This window comes from Heteronotia binoei, chromosome 11 (genome assembly GCF_032191835.1).
Source record: "Heteronotia binoei isolate CCM8104 ecotype False Entrance Well chromosome 11, APGP_CSIRO_Hbin_v1, whole genome shotgun sequence".
Lineage (NCBI taxonomy): Eukaryota > Metazoa > Chordata > Lepidosauria > Squamata > Gekkonidae > Heteronotia > Heteronotia binoei.
In genome coordinates, this window is record NC_083233.1 from 53,471,725 (window position 1) to 53,490,118 (window position 18,394).

At 44.5% G+C, this 18,394-nt stretch overlaps 2 protein-coding genes across 2 annotated transcripts; one reads left to right on the top strand and one right to left on the bottom strand.

Moving 5' to 3' along the window:
* Positions 1-3,584: 3,584 nt before the first annotated feature.
* On the bottom strand, positions 3,585-11,808 carry C11H5orf52 (chromosome 11 C5orf52 homolog). Its single transcript, XM_060249341.1, has 3 exons — positions 11,495-11,808; positions 6,103-6,211; positions 3,585-3,900 (listed from the first exon to the last, which is right to left on the bottom strand). The coding sequence occupies exons 1-3, from the start codon at positions 11,569-11,571 to the stop codon at positions 3,658-3,660; spliced, it is 429 nt and encodes a 142-aa protein (XP_060105324.1). The 5' UTR covers positions 11,572-11,808; the 3' UTR covers positions 3,585-3,657.
* Positions 11,809-17,670: 5,862 nt separating this feature from the next.
* Positions 17,671-18,304, top strand: DUSP18 (dual specificity phosphatase 18). Its single transcript, XM_060249342.1, has one exon. It carries the CDS (start codon positions 17,720-17,722, stop codon positions 18,284-18,286), a length of 567 nt encoding a protein of 188 aa, XP_060105325.1. The 5' UTR covers positions 17,671-17,719; the 3' UTR covers positions 18,287-18,304.
* Positions 18,305-18,394: the final 90 nt, after the last annotated feature.

An 18,394-nucleotide genomic window follows, 5' to 3' on the forward strand; every position in this document is an offset into this window, starting at 1 on the left:
GTCTTCTAGAAGTAGCCTATCATACTCCAGATTCGTTCTTCCAGGTATTCTGTTAATCAAAGGGGTGATGGTTTTAGTGTAAGCATCTTGATAGAAGGGACAACACAGAAGAATGTGATTTAGTTTCAATTTCTCCTTCATTGAAGGGGCAAAACCTTTTCCCATAGGGAATTCTATTTAATCGCCCATCTAAAACAGCGGAGGGAAGTGTAGCACACCTTGCAAGTGTAAAGGCTCTCCTGTGACTATGCATCTTCAAGAGGGACAGATAGGCAGCCAGCTTTATATATATACGGTGTTCATAGAGGACAAGAAAGTGGGGACCCTCCCTAAATCAAACTGGTGTTCAGTGTTCAATATCCTTTCTTTTATAGCCTGTTTTGCCTGGTCAAAACCTATTCTTAAAACTATGGAAGGTGAAAAGCTTAGACTCGCAAATTTACAAAGGACTGTCTTAAGCCATGCAGACTGATGTTCACCTAGAAGTAGTGGGGTCAAGCCTTAATGAAAATAGCTGATCTTAAGCCAATAATTTAGGGAGGCAAGGCACATCTTAGCTTCCACTCTGACAGTGCCAGTCTCCAGGTGTAGCAATGCATTTGGCACACAACTGGGAACTTGTAGTGCAGCTCCTAGGAACTTTGATTGAACACGTTCAAGGGTGGCAAAAGAAGATAATGTTGCCCCTATCATAGTTCCGCATAAAAGTTAGTCCAAGGTTTTGGCTTCAAAGAGTTTTAGGGCAGCTGGAATGTCATGTCTGTCCTTAGTCTGAAGAAATCCAAGTACATTATGAGCCAACTTTTGCCCAATATCTGTTTCATGAGCAGTGTGTGTGTGTGTTTTAACCAGAGGCATGGAATGCTGTACCAAGGTATTTCAAGGTCTGCACTTGTTCAATCAAGTGGCCATTGATGGTCCAGGTTCTAGACTTCTGTTTCTTACTGAAAACCGTTATTTTTGTTTTTTGATAGTTTATGGCAAGAAAGTTTTCTTTGCAAAGCTGTACTAAAGCCTTTAGACTCTTCTGAGCCCAACTGGGGTCCTTGACAGAATGGCTGCATCATCTGCATAGAGTAATATAGAAATCTGATGATGCTGTAGTTTTGGAGGATGGAAAGCCTGGTCTCTTGAAGATTTGACCAGGTCATTAATATAAAAGTTGAAGGCAGCCAGTGCTAAAATACAGCCATTTCACACCTCTCAAAGTGGAAACAGCATTTGAAAAATGTCCCTTTTGCTGCACCTGACCCTTAGAGAGGTATTTTCATGGATCAGAAAAAGTAGCCTGCTTTGATCGATATTGGTAGCCTCCAACTTATCTCAGAGCTGAGTTCTGGAAATAGAGTCAAATGCCACCTTTAAATCAATGAAGGCGACATATAAAGACACTGCTCTTGTTGAAGAGTATTTCTCTATGAGGTGCTGGAGGATCATACAATGATCTATAGCACATCTATCTTCTCTGAATCCCGCTTGTTCATCAGCAATCAATTTTTCCTGATCAAGCCAAATTTCAAATTTATCAAGGTGAGATGCATATAGTTTACTGATAATACAAAGCAAATTGATTGGCCTGTGATTTGCTGAATCATGCATTCTCCCTTTTTTATAGAGGGGAACAATAATTGCCAATTCCCAGTCCTCAGGAATATGACCAGTTTGGTCGATGTAAGTAAAAAGGGATACCAGCTGGGGGGCTCACCAACTGACATTACACTTTAGGAATTCAGGAGGAATAAAATCAGTTCCAGGTACTTGGCCAGCCTTCCATTGACCAGCCTGCAGGGAAGGAGCTTGTAGGGGCTGTGACAAGCTACTTAGACTCCTCCTTAGCTCAGCATCAAAAAGAATGGGGTCAGGTCTGCTCTTCTCTCCGGACCAGCAGCTCAGATCAAAAGAGTGCAGTCAAATGGGAAGAAGAGGACCAGGTGAGTCTCAGCTTCCTCTCATCCCCACCTGGATGAAGGAATGATTAACATTCTCCTCTAGAGAGGAAGAAGTGGATGTGGGTAAAAGGCCAAGTCTCTGTCCCTTTACACCTAAGTCAAAGGTGGCTGGACTTTCCTCTATGCTGCTAATGCTGGATCACCTCATAGTAATTCTTGAACAAAGCAGATATTATATAAACAAAAAAGGGCTTCTCAAAGAAGAAAAAAATCCCTCTAGGGCAGAGGGGAGAAATGAACACTGGCAGGGATTGAAATAAGAAAAACTGTATCACTATGGGTGAAAAATGCATCTTTCCACCTGCATGGCCCCCAAAGTACTTTGGCTTCAATCTTTCCCAAAAGATCATACCAAACCAAGTTTTGCAAGATTGAAGCAAAGTGGGGGACAACATGGAAACATGATGTGGACAGCATTATGTGGATGTGCCTGAAAACAACTTTCTAGTAAGGAAGTTTCTTTCTCAATGCCTACTACCTGTGATAATTTCCTTGTGTTGCCTGGATTGAATTATTTTGTAAAACTCTGCAACTTGGACTACTTATGTGCTGTAAAGATTGCAGAAATGTCTTTCTTAGAGTAGTATTTGAAAGCTGGCATGTAGCAGCAGTTACAGTGTTGGACTAGGACCTGGAACAACTGGATTCCAATCCTTGCTGTTCCATGGAAACTTGCTGGGTAACTCTAGAGCTTGTTAGTTTCTCAGCCTAATCTATTTCACACAAAGTTTGAGTCCAGTGGCACCTTTAAGACCAACAAAGTTCTTTTTCCTGGGCACGTTTCCATTTTCCATGCAGCTTAATGTAGGGCCTTCCATTAAGATATATTCAGGTGAGTAGCTATGTTGGTCTGAAACAGCAGAACAAAGTTTGAGTCCAGCTACACCTTTAAGACCAACAAAGATCAGAATAAAACTCTGTTGGTCTTAAAGGTGCTGCTGGACTCAAACTTTGTTCTGTTGCTTCAGACCAGCACAGCTGCCCACCTGAGTCTACTTCACATGGCTGTTGCTGAGAGGAGAAGGAAGAGTTCAGAGAACTTCCTGTAGAACACATTATGTTATTTGGATTGGTTTTAATACAAGGCACTATGTGGCTTCTGTTTTCAGAGTTAAGGTTGTATCTGCTTAAGTTGCTCTGAGAATTGGGTAGCAACAACTACCTTGTAAGCTCATGTCTACTATGCAGGGATAAAACATTCACTTTGGCTAAAGAAACTACGGCATATGAATGTGTTGTCTTTTTAAAAGTAAACCATCAATCAGACACAGTTTGAGCCAGAATTTCAGCACATGCCACATGCCAAGATACTTTTCTTCATGATCCAATGATTTGTGGGCTGGGCTTTGATCTGTAAGACCTCAGTTCCAGTTTCCCCTTGGCCATGGCTCACCTTGAACACCATGTTCTCAAGAGTCTCTTTTTACGAGCTCCAATAAAAATTAACAGCAGACTGCTGGGTTATGAAGACCATAAAGGCTGTAAAGCCTCCTGAACATGAAAAATTGCAAGCAAATGATTCCATTCAAGTTGCAAAACAACAACAAAAAGAAGCTTGCATTGCCTGATGGTAGTAAAGCCTTTGGTATAACTTCCATACCCTTTCTCCTAACGAGGGACACCAACAAGAAGGCATGGGAGGGATCACCATTATTTTACTCAGTGTGAGGTGGAGCCATAGCCCACTACCCTACCCTAACACAAGTACTTATTTTGTCTTCAGGATGGATTTCTGTAGTTGGGCAGAAGACTTATGAGCATTCAGCAGCAATAAGCTTGTTGGAAGAACGTCCTGCATGGCTCGCTGGTCAATCTTCTCCAGCATTCTCTGGTATCGACTATACTGCTTCTTCCATCGATTCACCTTGGTCTTCTGGTCATGCAAAAACTTCTTCTTCATATGTTCACAGTAACTGCCAACTTTTTTTTTGCTGTTGTCCAAGTGCCTTAGCTTAAAAACAAACAAACACAGCCACAGAGGAAATAGTAATATACAAGGTTTATATAAGGAAAAGTGGGAACTTGCAAGGACTTGAAAAGACATCTCATTTTCCTGTCCTCCACTATTTCCTGTTTCCCTTTTCTGAAAGCCCTATAGCCTCTCCTTTTCCTGCTTGCTTATCTTCTTCGAGGGTTGCCATCCTCCAGGTAGGGCCTGATGATGTCCTGGAATCACAACAATTCTCCCAACTACAGAATCACAACAATTCTCCCCCATCAGGACTCCCAGCTCTAGGCTGGGAAATTCCTGGAGATTTGGGGGGTGGAACTTTGAGATGGTTGGGTTTGGGGAGGAAACAACCTCAAGAGGGAATAATGGCATACTGCAAAACAGTCTTTTGTGCAGTATGCTGAGTTCATACTGCAAAACAGCCTTTTCTCCAGATGGAGATCTCCAGTCCCTACCTGGAGGTTGATAGCCTGGAGAAAATGCAGTTACAAACTTCAATTCAATGTTATAATGCATATCAATACATATATGCCAATTGATTCCAATTAATAAAGACACATTAAAGAACAAGAAATCTATGCATGATGCTTCATAGATTAATTCACACAATCATTTGTTCCAAAAAAGGAGAGACAGAGTTCACAAAACTGAAGAGCGAAGCTCTGAGGTGTGCGAAATGTCACTGGTCAATTTCTTCCATAGCTGATGTAAATTCTCCAAAGAAAGTTGATCGTGACACACTTCCGGTAAATATTTGTGTTTCAGACACCCTTCGTCTTACAATTATTTATCCTGGAACCTATGCTCATTGAATACTTGCGCGTGAGTCTATTCAATTTCACCAAGGCATCAACAGAAATGTGTCACGATCAACTTTCTTTGGAGAATTTACATTGCCTGTGACTTTATGAATTGGAATCAAATGGCATATATACATTATAATATTGCATTGAAGTGCAAAACTGTATTTGAGTGTTGAATTTTTGTACAGGTTATCAACCTCACTGTTTCCCATTGGTTTGCCCTACCTGGAGGTTGGCAACCACAGTCCCCTTGAGGAACAGCTGCTCTGGAGGATGGAGTCCATGGTATTAAACTCCTCTGAGAACCCTTCCCTTCCCAAACCCCACCCTCCCCAGGCTACACTCCCTGAATCTCTAGGAATTCCCTAACCTAGACTTGGCAACCCTATCTTCTTTCTACCCAAAAGCCAACCTACCTATCTGCCCCATCCCCCCCCACCTGCAGCTTCTACCTAAGAAACTTAAGGCTCGGTTGTGTGGTGCTGGCTGTCAGCCAGGCCCACTAGATGGTAGGAATCCTCAAGGACTTGTGGGGTGGCACCTCATTTTCTGTATCCCTCTCCCCACACTCTTTACTCTTCCATGGGCAACCCCATGTCCTCTCCCCTTTCTCTGCCTTATTCTCTCCTTCTCAGCCATTTACCATCTGCCTTTCATCTGCCTCCCATCTTCAGCTATACTTATTATGTATTTACTTCATTTGTATCCAATGCAGTTCACATTATTCCCCTCTCCTCCTTTTTATCTGCACAACAACCCTATGAGGCAGATTAGGCTGAAAGTATGTGTCTGCTCCGAAATCCCCAACTCAGCTTGTGAAGCAATACAGGAATCTGGTCTCCCAGGCCCTACACTGAAGCTCTAACTGCTACAACACAGTGGAATTCATAGGGTGGCTGCTGTTGAACCCTAGTAGTTGGGTGGTATAAAGTCATCAGAAGTTGCTTCCAGGCCAAGGGTTTCCAACCTCTAGGTGGGATCTAAAGATCTCCCAGAATTACACCTGAACTCTACATGCAGAGATTGGCTCTCCTGGAGAAAATGACTGCTTTGGAGGGAGGACTATGGCATAATATCCAGCTGAGGCCTCTTCCCTTCCACAAATGTTGCCCTCCTCAGCCCACCACAAATCTCCAGGAAATCCCCATGTTGGAGTTGGCAATCATAGCCAGGCCAGGTCCTAATGCATCCTCCCACAAAAGCCAAAATATGCCTGGAAAGCACTCTGCCTTCTCCCCTTGCCTTTTTGTTCTCATAAACCCAGCCTGGAATACTGTGGTTGCCTACCACCAACCACTGACGGAATCCCCTGCTTAAAGGTACAACGCTCCTTTTATCATTTTTGGCTTTCACAGCAAGGGCCAACTTGGGGTTGGGGAGGTTCAAATGCAAACCTTACCTTAATTTCTTGCACTCGCTGAACACTAGTGTTGTCACGAATTATCACATTAGAAACATGGCTCTTGGGTAAAAACCTCCGTATAACTGCCTCACTGCCCGCGAGCAAGCTGCATAGGAGAAAGCAAGCTTGTTTCAAAGTATGCCCCAATTCCCTCTACAACCAGTGTCACCAGATCTTAGCGACGTTCATCTTTATGGTGGTTTCCTACATGGGAACAGGCTTGTGTGGTTCCCGAAAAAGAGAAAAGGGGGGACACACTGTAAAATACATAAGTCCATCAGAAAAAACTACAGCTACCATGCAAACCATATACAAATTAATAAATCATAATCATTTCATAATACAATACATAGTCGGTAAAGTGCAAAATCATATAGTGTAAGAAGAGACAACACGTATGATTTTGTATTTTATGGACCATGTATTGTATTATTAGTTATGATTACAAGTTATTAATTTGTATATGGTTTGCACAGTGGTTGTGTAGTTCACCAGCATGGGAACAGGTTTGTGTGGCTGGCTACACATACAGCAGAGAGGCAATAGGGGGCTTCCATGCGTAGTGGTTAAGTGTGCAGACTCTTATCTGGGAGAATCGGGTTTGATTCCCCACTCCTCCACATACACCTGCTGATGTCACTTTCAGTCAGCCACAAGTTCTCTCAAGAGTGTTCTGCTCAAGAGCAGTTCTGGGAGAGCTCTCTCAGCCCCACGTACCTCACAGGGTGTCTGTTGTGGGGAGAGAAAGGGAAAGGAGATTGTAAACTGCTCTGAGACTCCTTTGGCTAGTGAAGGGCGGGGCATAAATCCAATCTCTTCTCTTCTTCTTCTGGTGGACTAGTAGCCACCATCTCCCCTAGGCTTTTCCATTTCTATTTTTAAATTGCCAATTTCATATTGTTTCATTGATATACAGTTATAGCAATAAATGTAATGAATTCTGTGAATATGTGGCCTTCTTTTTTTAATGTCTCTAGTCTCTTCCACTGCAGAAGTATGCCTTTATGTCTTTGCAACAGAAAAGTTAAAGACTTACCAATTTTTAAAAAATAAAAGCTGGGAACCCACTGCACTTGTTGTAGCAGTATATCAATAGAAGGGTAACAAGTTTCAGATTTTAGAAAAAAACAGTGGGTGATGGGTGAGCATGTGGCCACTAGGAAATGGCCAGGAAGAATGGCTACCGTGTGGATGAGTAAACCCAAAGTTCCCCACCCACATGGCAGTCATCTAGGCATTGTTGAGATCTTTTCCAAAATATCATAGAAAAGTCAGGGAAACACTGGCAAGTGCACAAATGTACTGCAGCCCTATGGAAAAGGCTGCAGGGAAGGGGGGGGGGGAACCATACTTGCAACAGCATTGAACCTGGGGCACATAATTTGGGCAGGATTCATCAAAAGAACCAAAGGCAGGCAACTTAGAAGGGACAAGTCAATATGTCAAGAGGTATTTTGCATCCTGCACAATTCAGATCCAAACAGAGAAGTATGCCTTAAACAGTCTGTTTCAGCGGTGATTTAAGAAATGAAGATGTTTCCCACAACCAACATGCAACCCTGGAGTCAGCTTCCAGGGGGAAGAGAGGAGGTCCCTCCCTTCATCCACGTCCTGAAGCCAGTTCCTGTGTTGGAGGATACACATAGTCGTCCTACCCACACACGTGAATACCTCAATACCTCATTCTGATCTCCTCCCTTCACCTCCCAAATGTAACTAGACTTCTGCAAGTAGGGCAATGCACTCTCAGGGCACCATCAGTACCCCACTTATTTAAGTTAGGGTTGCCAAATTCCAGGTGAGGACTGGAGATCTCCAGACTATAGAGGAAATCAGTTCCAACAGAGGAAAATGGCAGCTTCGGAGGGCAAACTCTACTACGGTATACCATTGAATCTAGGAGAAATGAAAGTCCTAGTAACATCACAACCCTGCTGAGTTCCCTCTCCTCTCTAAGCTCCACCCTCCCCTGAGAATGGGTTGGCAGCCTCCCGGAGATCTCCCGCTTTTACAGCTGATCTCCAGCTGACAGAGATCAGCTCCCTTGAGGCCCCTCCCTTCTCCAAAGTCCACCCTCTCCTGGAGCCACGCCCAAGGTTTCCAGGTATTTTCCAACTCAGACCTGGCAACTCTACCCAGGATCCCACCCCCATCCCCATTCTCCAGGAATTTCCCAAGAAATAGTTGGCAACCCTTAAGTAGCTTGTTCAGCAGCAATGGAAAGGAAGTACATAAGAACATAAGAGAAGCCATGTTGGATCAGGCCAATGGCCCATCCAGTCCAACACTCTGTGTCACACAGTGGCAAAAAAATTATATATACACACACACAGTGGCTAATAGCCACTGATGGACCTGTGGTCCATATTTTTATCTAAACCCCTCTTGAAGGTGGCTATACTTGTGGCCGCCACCACCTCCTGTGGCAGTGAATTCCACATGTTAATCACCCTTTGGGTGAAAAAGTACTTCCTTTTATCCGTTTTAACCTGACTGCTCAGCAATTTCATCGAATGCCCACGAGTTCTTGTATTGTGAGAAAGGGAGAAAAGTACTTCTTTCTCTACTTTCTCCATCCCATGCATTATCTTGTAAACCTCTATCATGTCACCCCGCAGTCGACGTTTCTCCAAGCTAAAGAGTCCCAAGCGTTTCAACCTTTCTTCATAGGGAAAGTGCTCCAGCCCTTTAATCATTCTAGTTGCCATTTTCTGGACTTTCTCCAATGCTATAATATCCTTTTTGAGGTGCGGCGACACAGTACTCCAAATGAGACCGCACCATCGATTTATACAGGGGCATTATGATACTGGCTGATTTGTTATCAATTCCCTTCCTAATAATTCCCAGCATGGCGTTGGCCTTTTTTATTGCAATCGCACACTGTCTTGACATTTTCAGTGAGTTATCTACCACGACCCCAAGATCTGTCTCTTGGTCAGTCTCTGCCAGTTCACACCCCATCAACTTGTATTTGTAGCTGGGATTCTTGGACTCCAATATGCATTACTTTGCACTTGGCCACATTGAACCTCATCTGCCATGTTGACGCCCACTCACCCAGCCTCAACAGATCCCTTTGGAGTGCCTCACAATCCTCTCTGGTTCTCAGCACCCTGAACAATTTAGTGTCATCTGTGAACTTGGCCACTTCACTGCTCACTCCCAACTCCAAATCATTTATGAACAAGTTAAAGAGCATGGGACCCAGTACTGAGCCCTGCGGCACCCCACTGCTTACCGTCCTCCACTGCGAAGACTGCCCATTTATACTCACTCTCTGCTTCCTATTAATCAGCCAGTTTTTGATCCACAAGAGGACCTATCCTTTTACTCCATGACTCTCGAGCTTTCTAAGGAGCTTTTGATGAGGAACTTTATCAAAAGCTTTCTGGAAAACAGGTTAGTGAGGCAAGATCTTCCCTTACAGAACCCATGCTGAGTCTTCCTCAATAACCCTTGTTCATCAATGTGCTTACTCATTCTGTCCTTGATAATGGTTTCTACCAACTTTCCCAGTATTGAAGTCAGACTGACTGGCCTGTAATTTCCCGGCTCTCCTCTGGAACCCTTTTTAAAGATGGGGGTGACATTCGCTACCTTCCAGTCCTCAGGAATGGAGGCAGATTTCAATGAAAGATTACAGATTTTTGTCAGAAGATCCACAAGTTCAACTTTGAGTTCTTTCAGAACTCTTGGATGTATGCCATCCGGACCTGGTAACTTATTCGTTTTTAATTTGTCTATCAGTTGTAGGACCTCCTCTCTTGTCACCTCAATCTGACTCAGGCCTGTGTCAACACCCCTTCCAAAATTAGTGGTTCTGGAGCGGGCAAACACTTCTCATCTTCCACAGTGAAGACGGAGACAAAAAATGCATTCAGCTTCTCAGCCATTTCCCTATCCTCCTTCAGTAATCCTTTTACCACTTGGTCATCCAAGGACCTCACTGCCTCCCTGGCTGGTTTCCTGCTTCTAATATATTTGAAGAAATTTTTATTGTTGGTCTTTAGGTTTTTTGCAATATGCTCCCCATAGTCCCTTTTTGCCTGCCTGATCACAGTCTTGCATTTGATTTGCCACAGCCTGTGTTCCCTTTTATTAATCTCACTTGGACTGGTTTTCCACCGCTTAAAGGAGTCCTTCTTACCTTTTACAGCTACCATTACTTAGTTTGTTAACCATGCAGGCCTTTTCTTATACCTGTTTGTGCCTTTCCTAACTTGTGGTATATATTTTATCTGAGCTTCTAGGATTGTAGTTTTAAATAGCCTCCAAGCTTCCCCAAGGGTTTTGACTGTATTTACCTTTCCTTTCAGTTTCTTCTTCACATGCCTCCTCATCTCAGAGAATTTACCCTTTTTAAAGTTAAACGTGGTTGTGCCGGTCTTTTGGGGCAACTCCCTATTTCTACAAATGGTGAAATCAATAACGTTATGGTCACTGCTCCCAAGCGGTGCGATCACTTTTACATTTCTCATCAAGTCTTGGGCATTACTTAGGACCAAATCCAGGATCGCCCCACCCCTGGTAGGTTCTGAGACCATCTGCTCCATAGCACAGTCATTGAGAGCATCTAGAAACTCAATTTCTTTCTCTCGACCAGAACACATATTGACCCAATCAATCTGCGGGTAGTTAAAATCACATATTACGACAGTTTCTACGTTTAGCCGCTATCTTTAATTCTTCCATCGTAAAGCCCATGAAGAATGCCTTTCTCTCCTTTGACTAATTATAACCAACTCTCCCTTCCCCAATTTGACACTGGGTTGGATCCACCACCTTTTTGTTGCTCATTCTCATGGTTTTATGCACCTTAACTACACCCCCTATAGTTTTCTTCCATCTAGGACCAATGATTCCCACCTTAGTCGTTTTGCTGCCTCCTCCCATTTTCATCAGGAGAAAAGCAGGTTGGTTGGAGCCAACCAGTTTACAGCATTAACTTCCAAGACAGGCAAGTCATCTTCCAGGTTACTGGGCTGGGCTAGTGTGCATCAGGGTGGTTAATGGAGAATTTCAGCAAGTTCAAACTTTTTTTTTTTAAGTCAGTGATTTCTATATACGTCTAACGTTGCTTTATTGTCACTTTAATCTTGTAAACTAGCTTGGGCGTGGGGGGTGTATAATTTTTTAATATTCTCCGACTTCATTGTTGTTTTTTCCCCATGGAAGGAATTCTGCACGTGCTCAGAGACAGGGCAGGTCAAAACAGCCGGCTATGCAGCCCGAAAGGCGGCAAACCGTACTAAATCATGGGGCGCAACTGCAGAGATACGTCTGGACCCACGAAGGCCTTCAAGTACAAAAAGTACGGGAGGGGATTTCATACAAAAGGTCACCTGCCTAGAATCCCGCTTTCTGCTGCCCCCCTCCCTCCCCTTACCTGAAAAGCACCAGCTCCTGGCTTGACCGAGGCTGGAAGAAAGTGACGACGGGGCGAGGGCCGTCCTTGCCGTCCATTGCTCACCCGCCAGTTCTTGAGGCGGCCCGCCCGTGTTGTGCTGTGCCGAGCCGTGGCGAGCCGCGCCAGGAGGCGGGGGAGAGGGTCACAATGGCCTCAGGCCTCCGCGGTTGCCCTGGAAACCGCCGGCGGGCTGGAAAGCCGCTGGCTTTTTCTTGCTGCTGCTGCTGCTGCCGCGGTGTGGAGAAGGGAGCAAGACCGGAGCAGGAAGCTTCAGGGACGGGTGGGGGTAAGAAGATTGGCCCCCCGCCCCGGGGCAGAAAGGTGCCAAAGCTGGGAATGTGGGGGGCGGGGTCATAAGATGCATGACACACGTTAAGATCTCTTCCCCAGACTTCTTTCCCCGGAGGTGACTTTGGCTGGGTGGGGTAAGGAAGGGGGGAGGTATTGGCAAAGAGGGGGAAATAGATCATCCATGTTTAGAGGCAGTCTAAGAAGACGACGACTGCAGATTTATACCCCGCCCTTCTCTCTGAATCAGAGCGGCTTACAATCTCCTATATCTTCTCCCCCCACAACAGACACTCTGTGAGGTGGGTGGGGCTGAGAGGGCTCTCACGGCAGCTGCCCTTTTAAGGACAACTCCTACGAGAGCTATGGCTGACCCAAGGCCATTCCAGCAGATGCAAGTGGAGGAGTGGGGAATCAAATCCCAGGGCCGGATCTGGGGTGGGGGAGAGGTGGGTGCTTGCCCCAGGAGCTGATGGGGGGGGGGGGCGTGCGCCAAATTGGGTACGGAGTTCATTGTGTTTTATGGGACCATAAGACAGAATGGCCATAAGGAGGTGCCATTTTTAATTTTGCCCCCCCTCAAAAAACATGTAGATCCGGTCCAGTCAAATCCACTTCTCCCAGATAAGATTCCGCACACTTAACCACTACACCAAACCACTACCACCTCTGAATATCAGATATATAAGAGGGGGAAAGCAAGAGGGAAAGGGCTCTTCGCCTTTGTGCTCTGCTCGTATTTAGCTAGTTACTGGCTATACATCCGATCCAGGAAGACAGTGCTTGTGGAATCGCAGCCCAGCCTCCAGATGATTTATAGCATATGTGGCTTTAAAGGTCAGGGACTGTAATATACACACAGAGCTATAATAAGCTGTGAGAAATGGAATCTACATCTATATATGCTGGGGGAGCAACACCAGGAGGGTGCTGTTGTCTTTGTGCCCTGCATTCAGATTCCAGGAGTCATCTGGCTGGTCGATAATGGAGACTGGATACTGGAACAGATGCGCCTTTGACCTGATCACAGGTCCTCCCCCTCTTCTTTTAGTGCATATTAATTCAGGACCACTGAGTGCTTTGTTCCTTTTCCCACATCTGGAGTATAACCACAGAACTAAACCCAGTCATCTCCTGTTTTACCTCCTGATTGCTCAAACATTCATATGTGCACACAAGTAGTGTACATTGAGAAGGGCTCAACAGAATTTTTAGTGTCGTGATGTGTGGAAAAGCCACAGCTGTGTCTGGACAAAACCACCTGTTAGTCCAACATAGGCTGTTTGGTAGTGTAGCTTTGGGACTCAGAGTGCTATACTGAAAGCACTTTTCTGAGAATCAATCTTGTGGAGTATTGTTGTTGTTTGCCTCATCCCAGCCAATGCCGGGTTCTAGGTGATGTACAACAAGAAATACACATAAAATCAGTAAAACCAGTAATTTAAAACAGTTGCAACCCAATGAACATACTTTATGTGCTGTAATTCTGCTTTCTAGGCATTGGGAGCAGTCCCCCCCTTAAGAGGAGGGGGGAAGGGGGGTGTCAGCCCAGCAGACGTTGCTGTCCTCAAGCAAAAGCCTGGTGGAACATATCTGCTTTACAATTGTAAAAGATCTCGCAGGGCCCTGGTGTCTTCCGGCAGAGAGTTGCACCAGGTCGGGGCCAGGACTGAAAAAGTCCTGGCCCTCGTTGAGGACAGCCAGACCTCTTTAGGGCCAGGGATCACCAGTAGATTGACCAGTAAAGTGTAGTGCTCTTCCAGGGACATAGTGGAGGAGGCGGTCCTGTAGACACAAGTACAATAGGATTGCTCCCAGAGAACTGGAAGTGTGGACCAGTTCCTCTCTACTTCAGATCTCCCTTGCACTGTTGTCGGAATGAATCATTATGGTCTTTAATCCATTTTATCCTTGTTCACAGAAACATCAATAAATACAAATGCAGTCAGGAAAAGAAATCGGAAGACTACATTTTAATATACATTTCATGCAGGTTTTTTTATGAAATATATAATGTATATTAAAATATAATCTTATTTCTTTTGGAGACAGAACGTGTAGTGATTAGAGAGCATCATCCTAGAATCTGTAAAGAAGAGCAGGAGTCCAGTAGCACCTTAAAGACTAAAATAATTGTGGCAAGGGATGACCTTTAGTAAATCACAGCTCAGCTCACTTCTGAAGAGGTATCTGAAGACTCATGAAAGCTCATCCCTTGCCACAAATTTTATTAGTCTTTAAGATGCTACTTGACTCCTGCTCCTTTCTGCTGCTACAGACAAACACAGCTACTCATCTTGATACTAAGATCTGGGAGACCCAGGTTCAGATCTGCATTGTGCCATGGAAGCCTGCTGGGTGATGTTGAGCCAGTCACATCTTACATTCAGCCAAACCTACCTCACAGGGTTGTTGTGACAATGGAATGGAGAAGAGGAGGAAGATGTAAGATGCTTTGGGTCTCCACTGGGGAGAAAGGAGAGGGTATAAGTGGAGAAGATAAATAAGATGAAGGTCATCAAAGATTTCAGGTTTTCACGGCTGGTAACATCATTAGGGTTTGTAGAATCTTTTGGGATCAAGTGCCGTGTTCTACTGGAGAACACTTCTACTTCCTGACTCACTGGAGAACACGGCACTTGATCCCAAAAGATTCTACAAACCCTAAAGATGAAGGTCCTTGGCTCTCCAATGGGACACAATTGCATTCCCCTATCTCCTGCCTATTGTCCTAACAACAACCCTATGAGGTAAGTTAGGCTGAGAGGGAGTGACTGGCCCAAGGTTGCCCAGTAAGATTCCATGGTAAAGTGGGGACTCTTATCCCAATCTTCCATATCCTACTCTGATATTCTAACCACATCAACAATCAGCACCATAATTTTGGTACTGGCAGCAGTTTTTTCTTCACCTAGCCTCATTGACTTGGCTGCCAGCTCTGTGTAGGGTTTCCTTTGGGGATTATGTATGCTCTTGTGAGCCATCCAGTTCTCATAGTTCATGTGATTATGCACCTGCAACTTCACTGATCGCCTTCCTGTTTGAACTGTAATGGAATTGTACCAAGACTATTATGGATTCTCTCTTCTCCATGCAATCAGAGATTGGAATGGAGCAGGGGTGGCCAACGGTAGCTCTCCAGATGTGTTTTGTCTACAACTCCCATCAGCCCAAGCCAGCATGGCCAATGGCTGGGGCTGATGGGAGTTGTAGGCAAAAAATGTCTGTAGAGCTACCGTTGGCCACCCCTGGAGTATAGGAACGTTGAGACTAGCCTCTTTCATTACATTGTACCTTCTTTTTAGGAGCACTTCTTGTGAACTTCCAGGTGGTCATCAAGCCCTGGAGGCATGCGAAGCTCTCAAGGAGACACACTCTAAAGGTACCATTTCTGACTCATCCACTCCCTGCTGTTTCAAAAGACTTCCTTGCAAGGGGGCTTGCCTCGTTTTTCATGCTGCTGCAAAAGTTACAGCCACTCCCCTTTTGCACAACCTGCATCTTGTCATGGGAAAGCTCAGCTCAGCTGCAGGCATAGCCCCTTTACCCTATCTGGTTGCCAAAATAGTGGTGGCGTTTGGTGATCATAAACCCAACCTTCCCGATTTGAGAGACAGCACTTGTACATGGATCTTTGCAAGTCAGTGATGAGGAAAGAAATAGCTTTGTTGCAGAAGGAAGATTTACTGAATCTTAAAATTTGGACTAATTACAAGGGATTTCCTTTTGTGAAGTTTCAAGACTTGTTTCTTTTTTCTCTCTTTTAAGCATATGTCTAAGACCAGCATGCACATGATGTCCACGGAAAAAGCTTCCTGACTCACTGTCCGAAGGCTACAGTAGAAGCCAGCACTATTTGGCTAGTGGTTATACAGGTATACAGAGAGCAGCTCAAAAGATGGCAATAGAGATACTGTGTGGCAGCACAGCTGGAGAAGGATTTATATCATGAGTTTATTGTGATCATGGTTTTATTTTCAGTTACTGTGTACAGTGTTAAGTTTTGGCAAGAGCCTTGCTGGATCAGACCAATGAGCTATGCAGTTTATTACCCTGTTTCCCCACAGTTCCAACAGATGGCCCCAGAAAGCTTGCAAAACAGGAAATGGAGGTCAAAGCCTAGCCCCAACACTGGGTATTAGAGGTACACTGCCTCTGAACATGGAAGTTCCATTTAGCAATCAGTAGACTTATTCTCCATTAATTTGTCTAATCCTTTTTTAAAAAACCATCTAAGTTAGTAACCATCACTATCCTCTGGCTGTGAGCTCCATACATTAATTGTGTAAATCTACTAGGAAAGAAATTATGTACTGCTGTCTATTGTAAATCTGCTGCCCATAGTTTTATTGGGTGGCCCTGCATTCTGATTTCATCAGCTAGGAAGAAAAAGGTTATCTTTATCAACTTTCTCACCACCACACATAATTTAATAAAGTTCTATTCCCACAGCCATTTCTTATAAAATTCAGATGCGTAGTCATGTTGGTCTGAAGCGGCAAAACAAAGTGACAGTCCAGTGGCACCTTGAAAACCAACGAAGTTTTATTCAAAGTTTTATTGAAAACCAACAAAGTTTTTGTGTGCACGAGTGCTTCCTCAGATCTGCTGGTGTGTCTGTGCACGTGAAAGCTCATACTTTGAATGAAACTTTGTAGGTCTTAAAGGTGCCACTGTTCCATTTCTTATAAGAAAGCACATCAGTCAATGAAAAAATATTTAACTGATTGACAACTCCAAACATTTGCAAATCTGAAACTGGAAACTGAAATATGTTTTATGTTGTTTGTGGGAGGAGGTATTTGGAGCAGAATTTAATATTAGAATTTTAAAAAACAGAAAGCTTTAGAAAAGAATTAGGTTGAAAAAAATTATTTTAGATAAGACAGTTTCAGAGGGTAGCTGTGTCAGTCTGCAGAAGAACAGTTAGATTTGAGTCCAGTAGCTCATAGAACCATAGAATCATAGAGTTGGAAGGGACCTCCAGCGTCATCCAGTCCAACCCCCTGCACAATGCCTCTGAACATGGAGGTTCCATTTAGCAATCAGTAGACTTATCCTCCATTAATTTAATTAACTTATCCTACCCCTGCCCTTCCTCTCATGATCTGCCTAGGTTCACAGAATCAGCACTGATTTCAGATGGCCATCTAGCCTCTCTTTAAAAACCTCTATAAAGGAGAGCCCAACACCTCCCAAGGAAGCATGTTCCACCGAGGAACCACTCTGTCAGGAAGTTCTTCCTAAATCCCACCTCCTCCTGAGGAAGTCTGTTCCACTGAGGAACCACTTTAACTGTCAGGAAGTTCTTCCTAATGTTTAGCCGAATTTAATTTCAACTCGTTGGTTCTGGTCTGACCTTCTGGAGTGACAGAGAACACCATCCTCTATATAACATCCCTTCAAGTAGTTGAAGATGGTGATAATATTTATCTCAGTCATCTCCTCTCCAAGCTAAACATACCCAGCTCCTTCAGCCTTTCCTCATAGGAGTTGGTCTCCAGACCTGTCACCATCTTTGTTGCCCTCCTCTGGACACAAAACAGTTTGTCTATATCCTTCTTAAATTGTGGTGTCCAAAACTGAACACAATACTCTAGGTGAGGTGTAACCTGAGCTTCTTAGAGACCAACAAGATTTTTGGGGTATAAGCTTTCAAGAGTCAGATCTGACTAAGGGAAGTTTGACTGTAGAAAGCTGGAAGACTTGTTGGTCTCTAAGATGCTACTGGACTGGAATCTGTTTTAGAGAACTATCTTTTGGAGCCAAGGGAAATTCACTGATGTTAGTAATGGGGCAGGAATGGAATCCTACATTTGTTTCTCTGCCCAAACTACAACAGCTTCTCTTTATACTTCTTAGCCAGCAAGCAACCATGATGCCCTCCATTGTAGCTGAGGTCTAAAGTTTGCCTTAATGAATACAGCCTTCGGACTCATCCCCCTCCTATTCAGGCATCCGTCTTCCTATGGCCTGTCCCGGATCACCAGCAGCCTGTACCTCAGCGATGGGGAGGCTGCCAACAACAAGCTCTTCCTCTATGCCAACCAGATCACCACTGTTATCAATGTTTCCGTGGAGGTGGTCAACACCTATTTCCCAGGCATTTACTACATTCACGTTCCTGTCGCCGATACTCCCTCAGCCTGCCTTTATGACTTCTTTGACCCTGTAGCCGATAAGATTCACGCAGTGGACTTAAACGAAGGCCGCACCCTGCTGCACTGCGCCGCAGGCGTCAGCCGCTCCGCTGCCCTTTGCATGGCCTACCTGATGAAGTACCGTTCGATGTCTCTGGCCAGCGCACACTCTTGGGTCAAGACCTGCCGTCCCATCATCCGGCCCAACGTCGGCTTCTGGCAACAGCTCATTCAGTACGAGGATAAACTCTTTGGGAAGACCACTGTCAGGATGATTCATTCTCCACTAGGGATGATTCCTGATCTCTACCAAAACGAAATCAGGGAAATGATATCCTTCTGAACAACACTGAATGGGCGGCAGCAGGGTACAGAGCACACAGCACAACACAATGAACACTGATGCTATCTTCACTAAGTTGGGTACTTTTCAGTCCTTAGCACAGTGTAC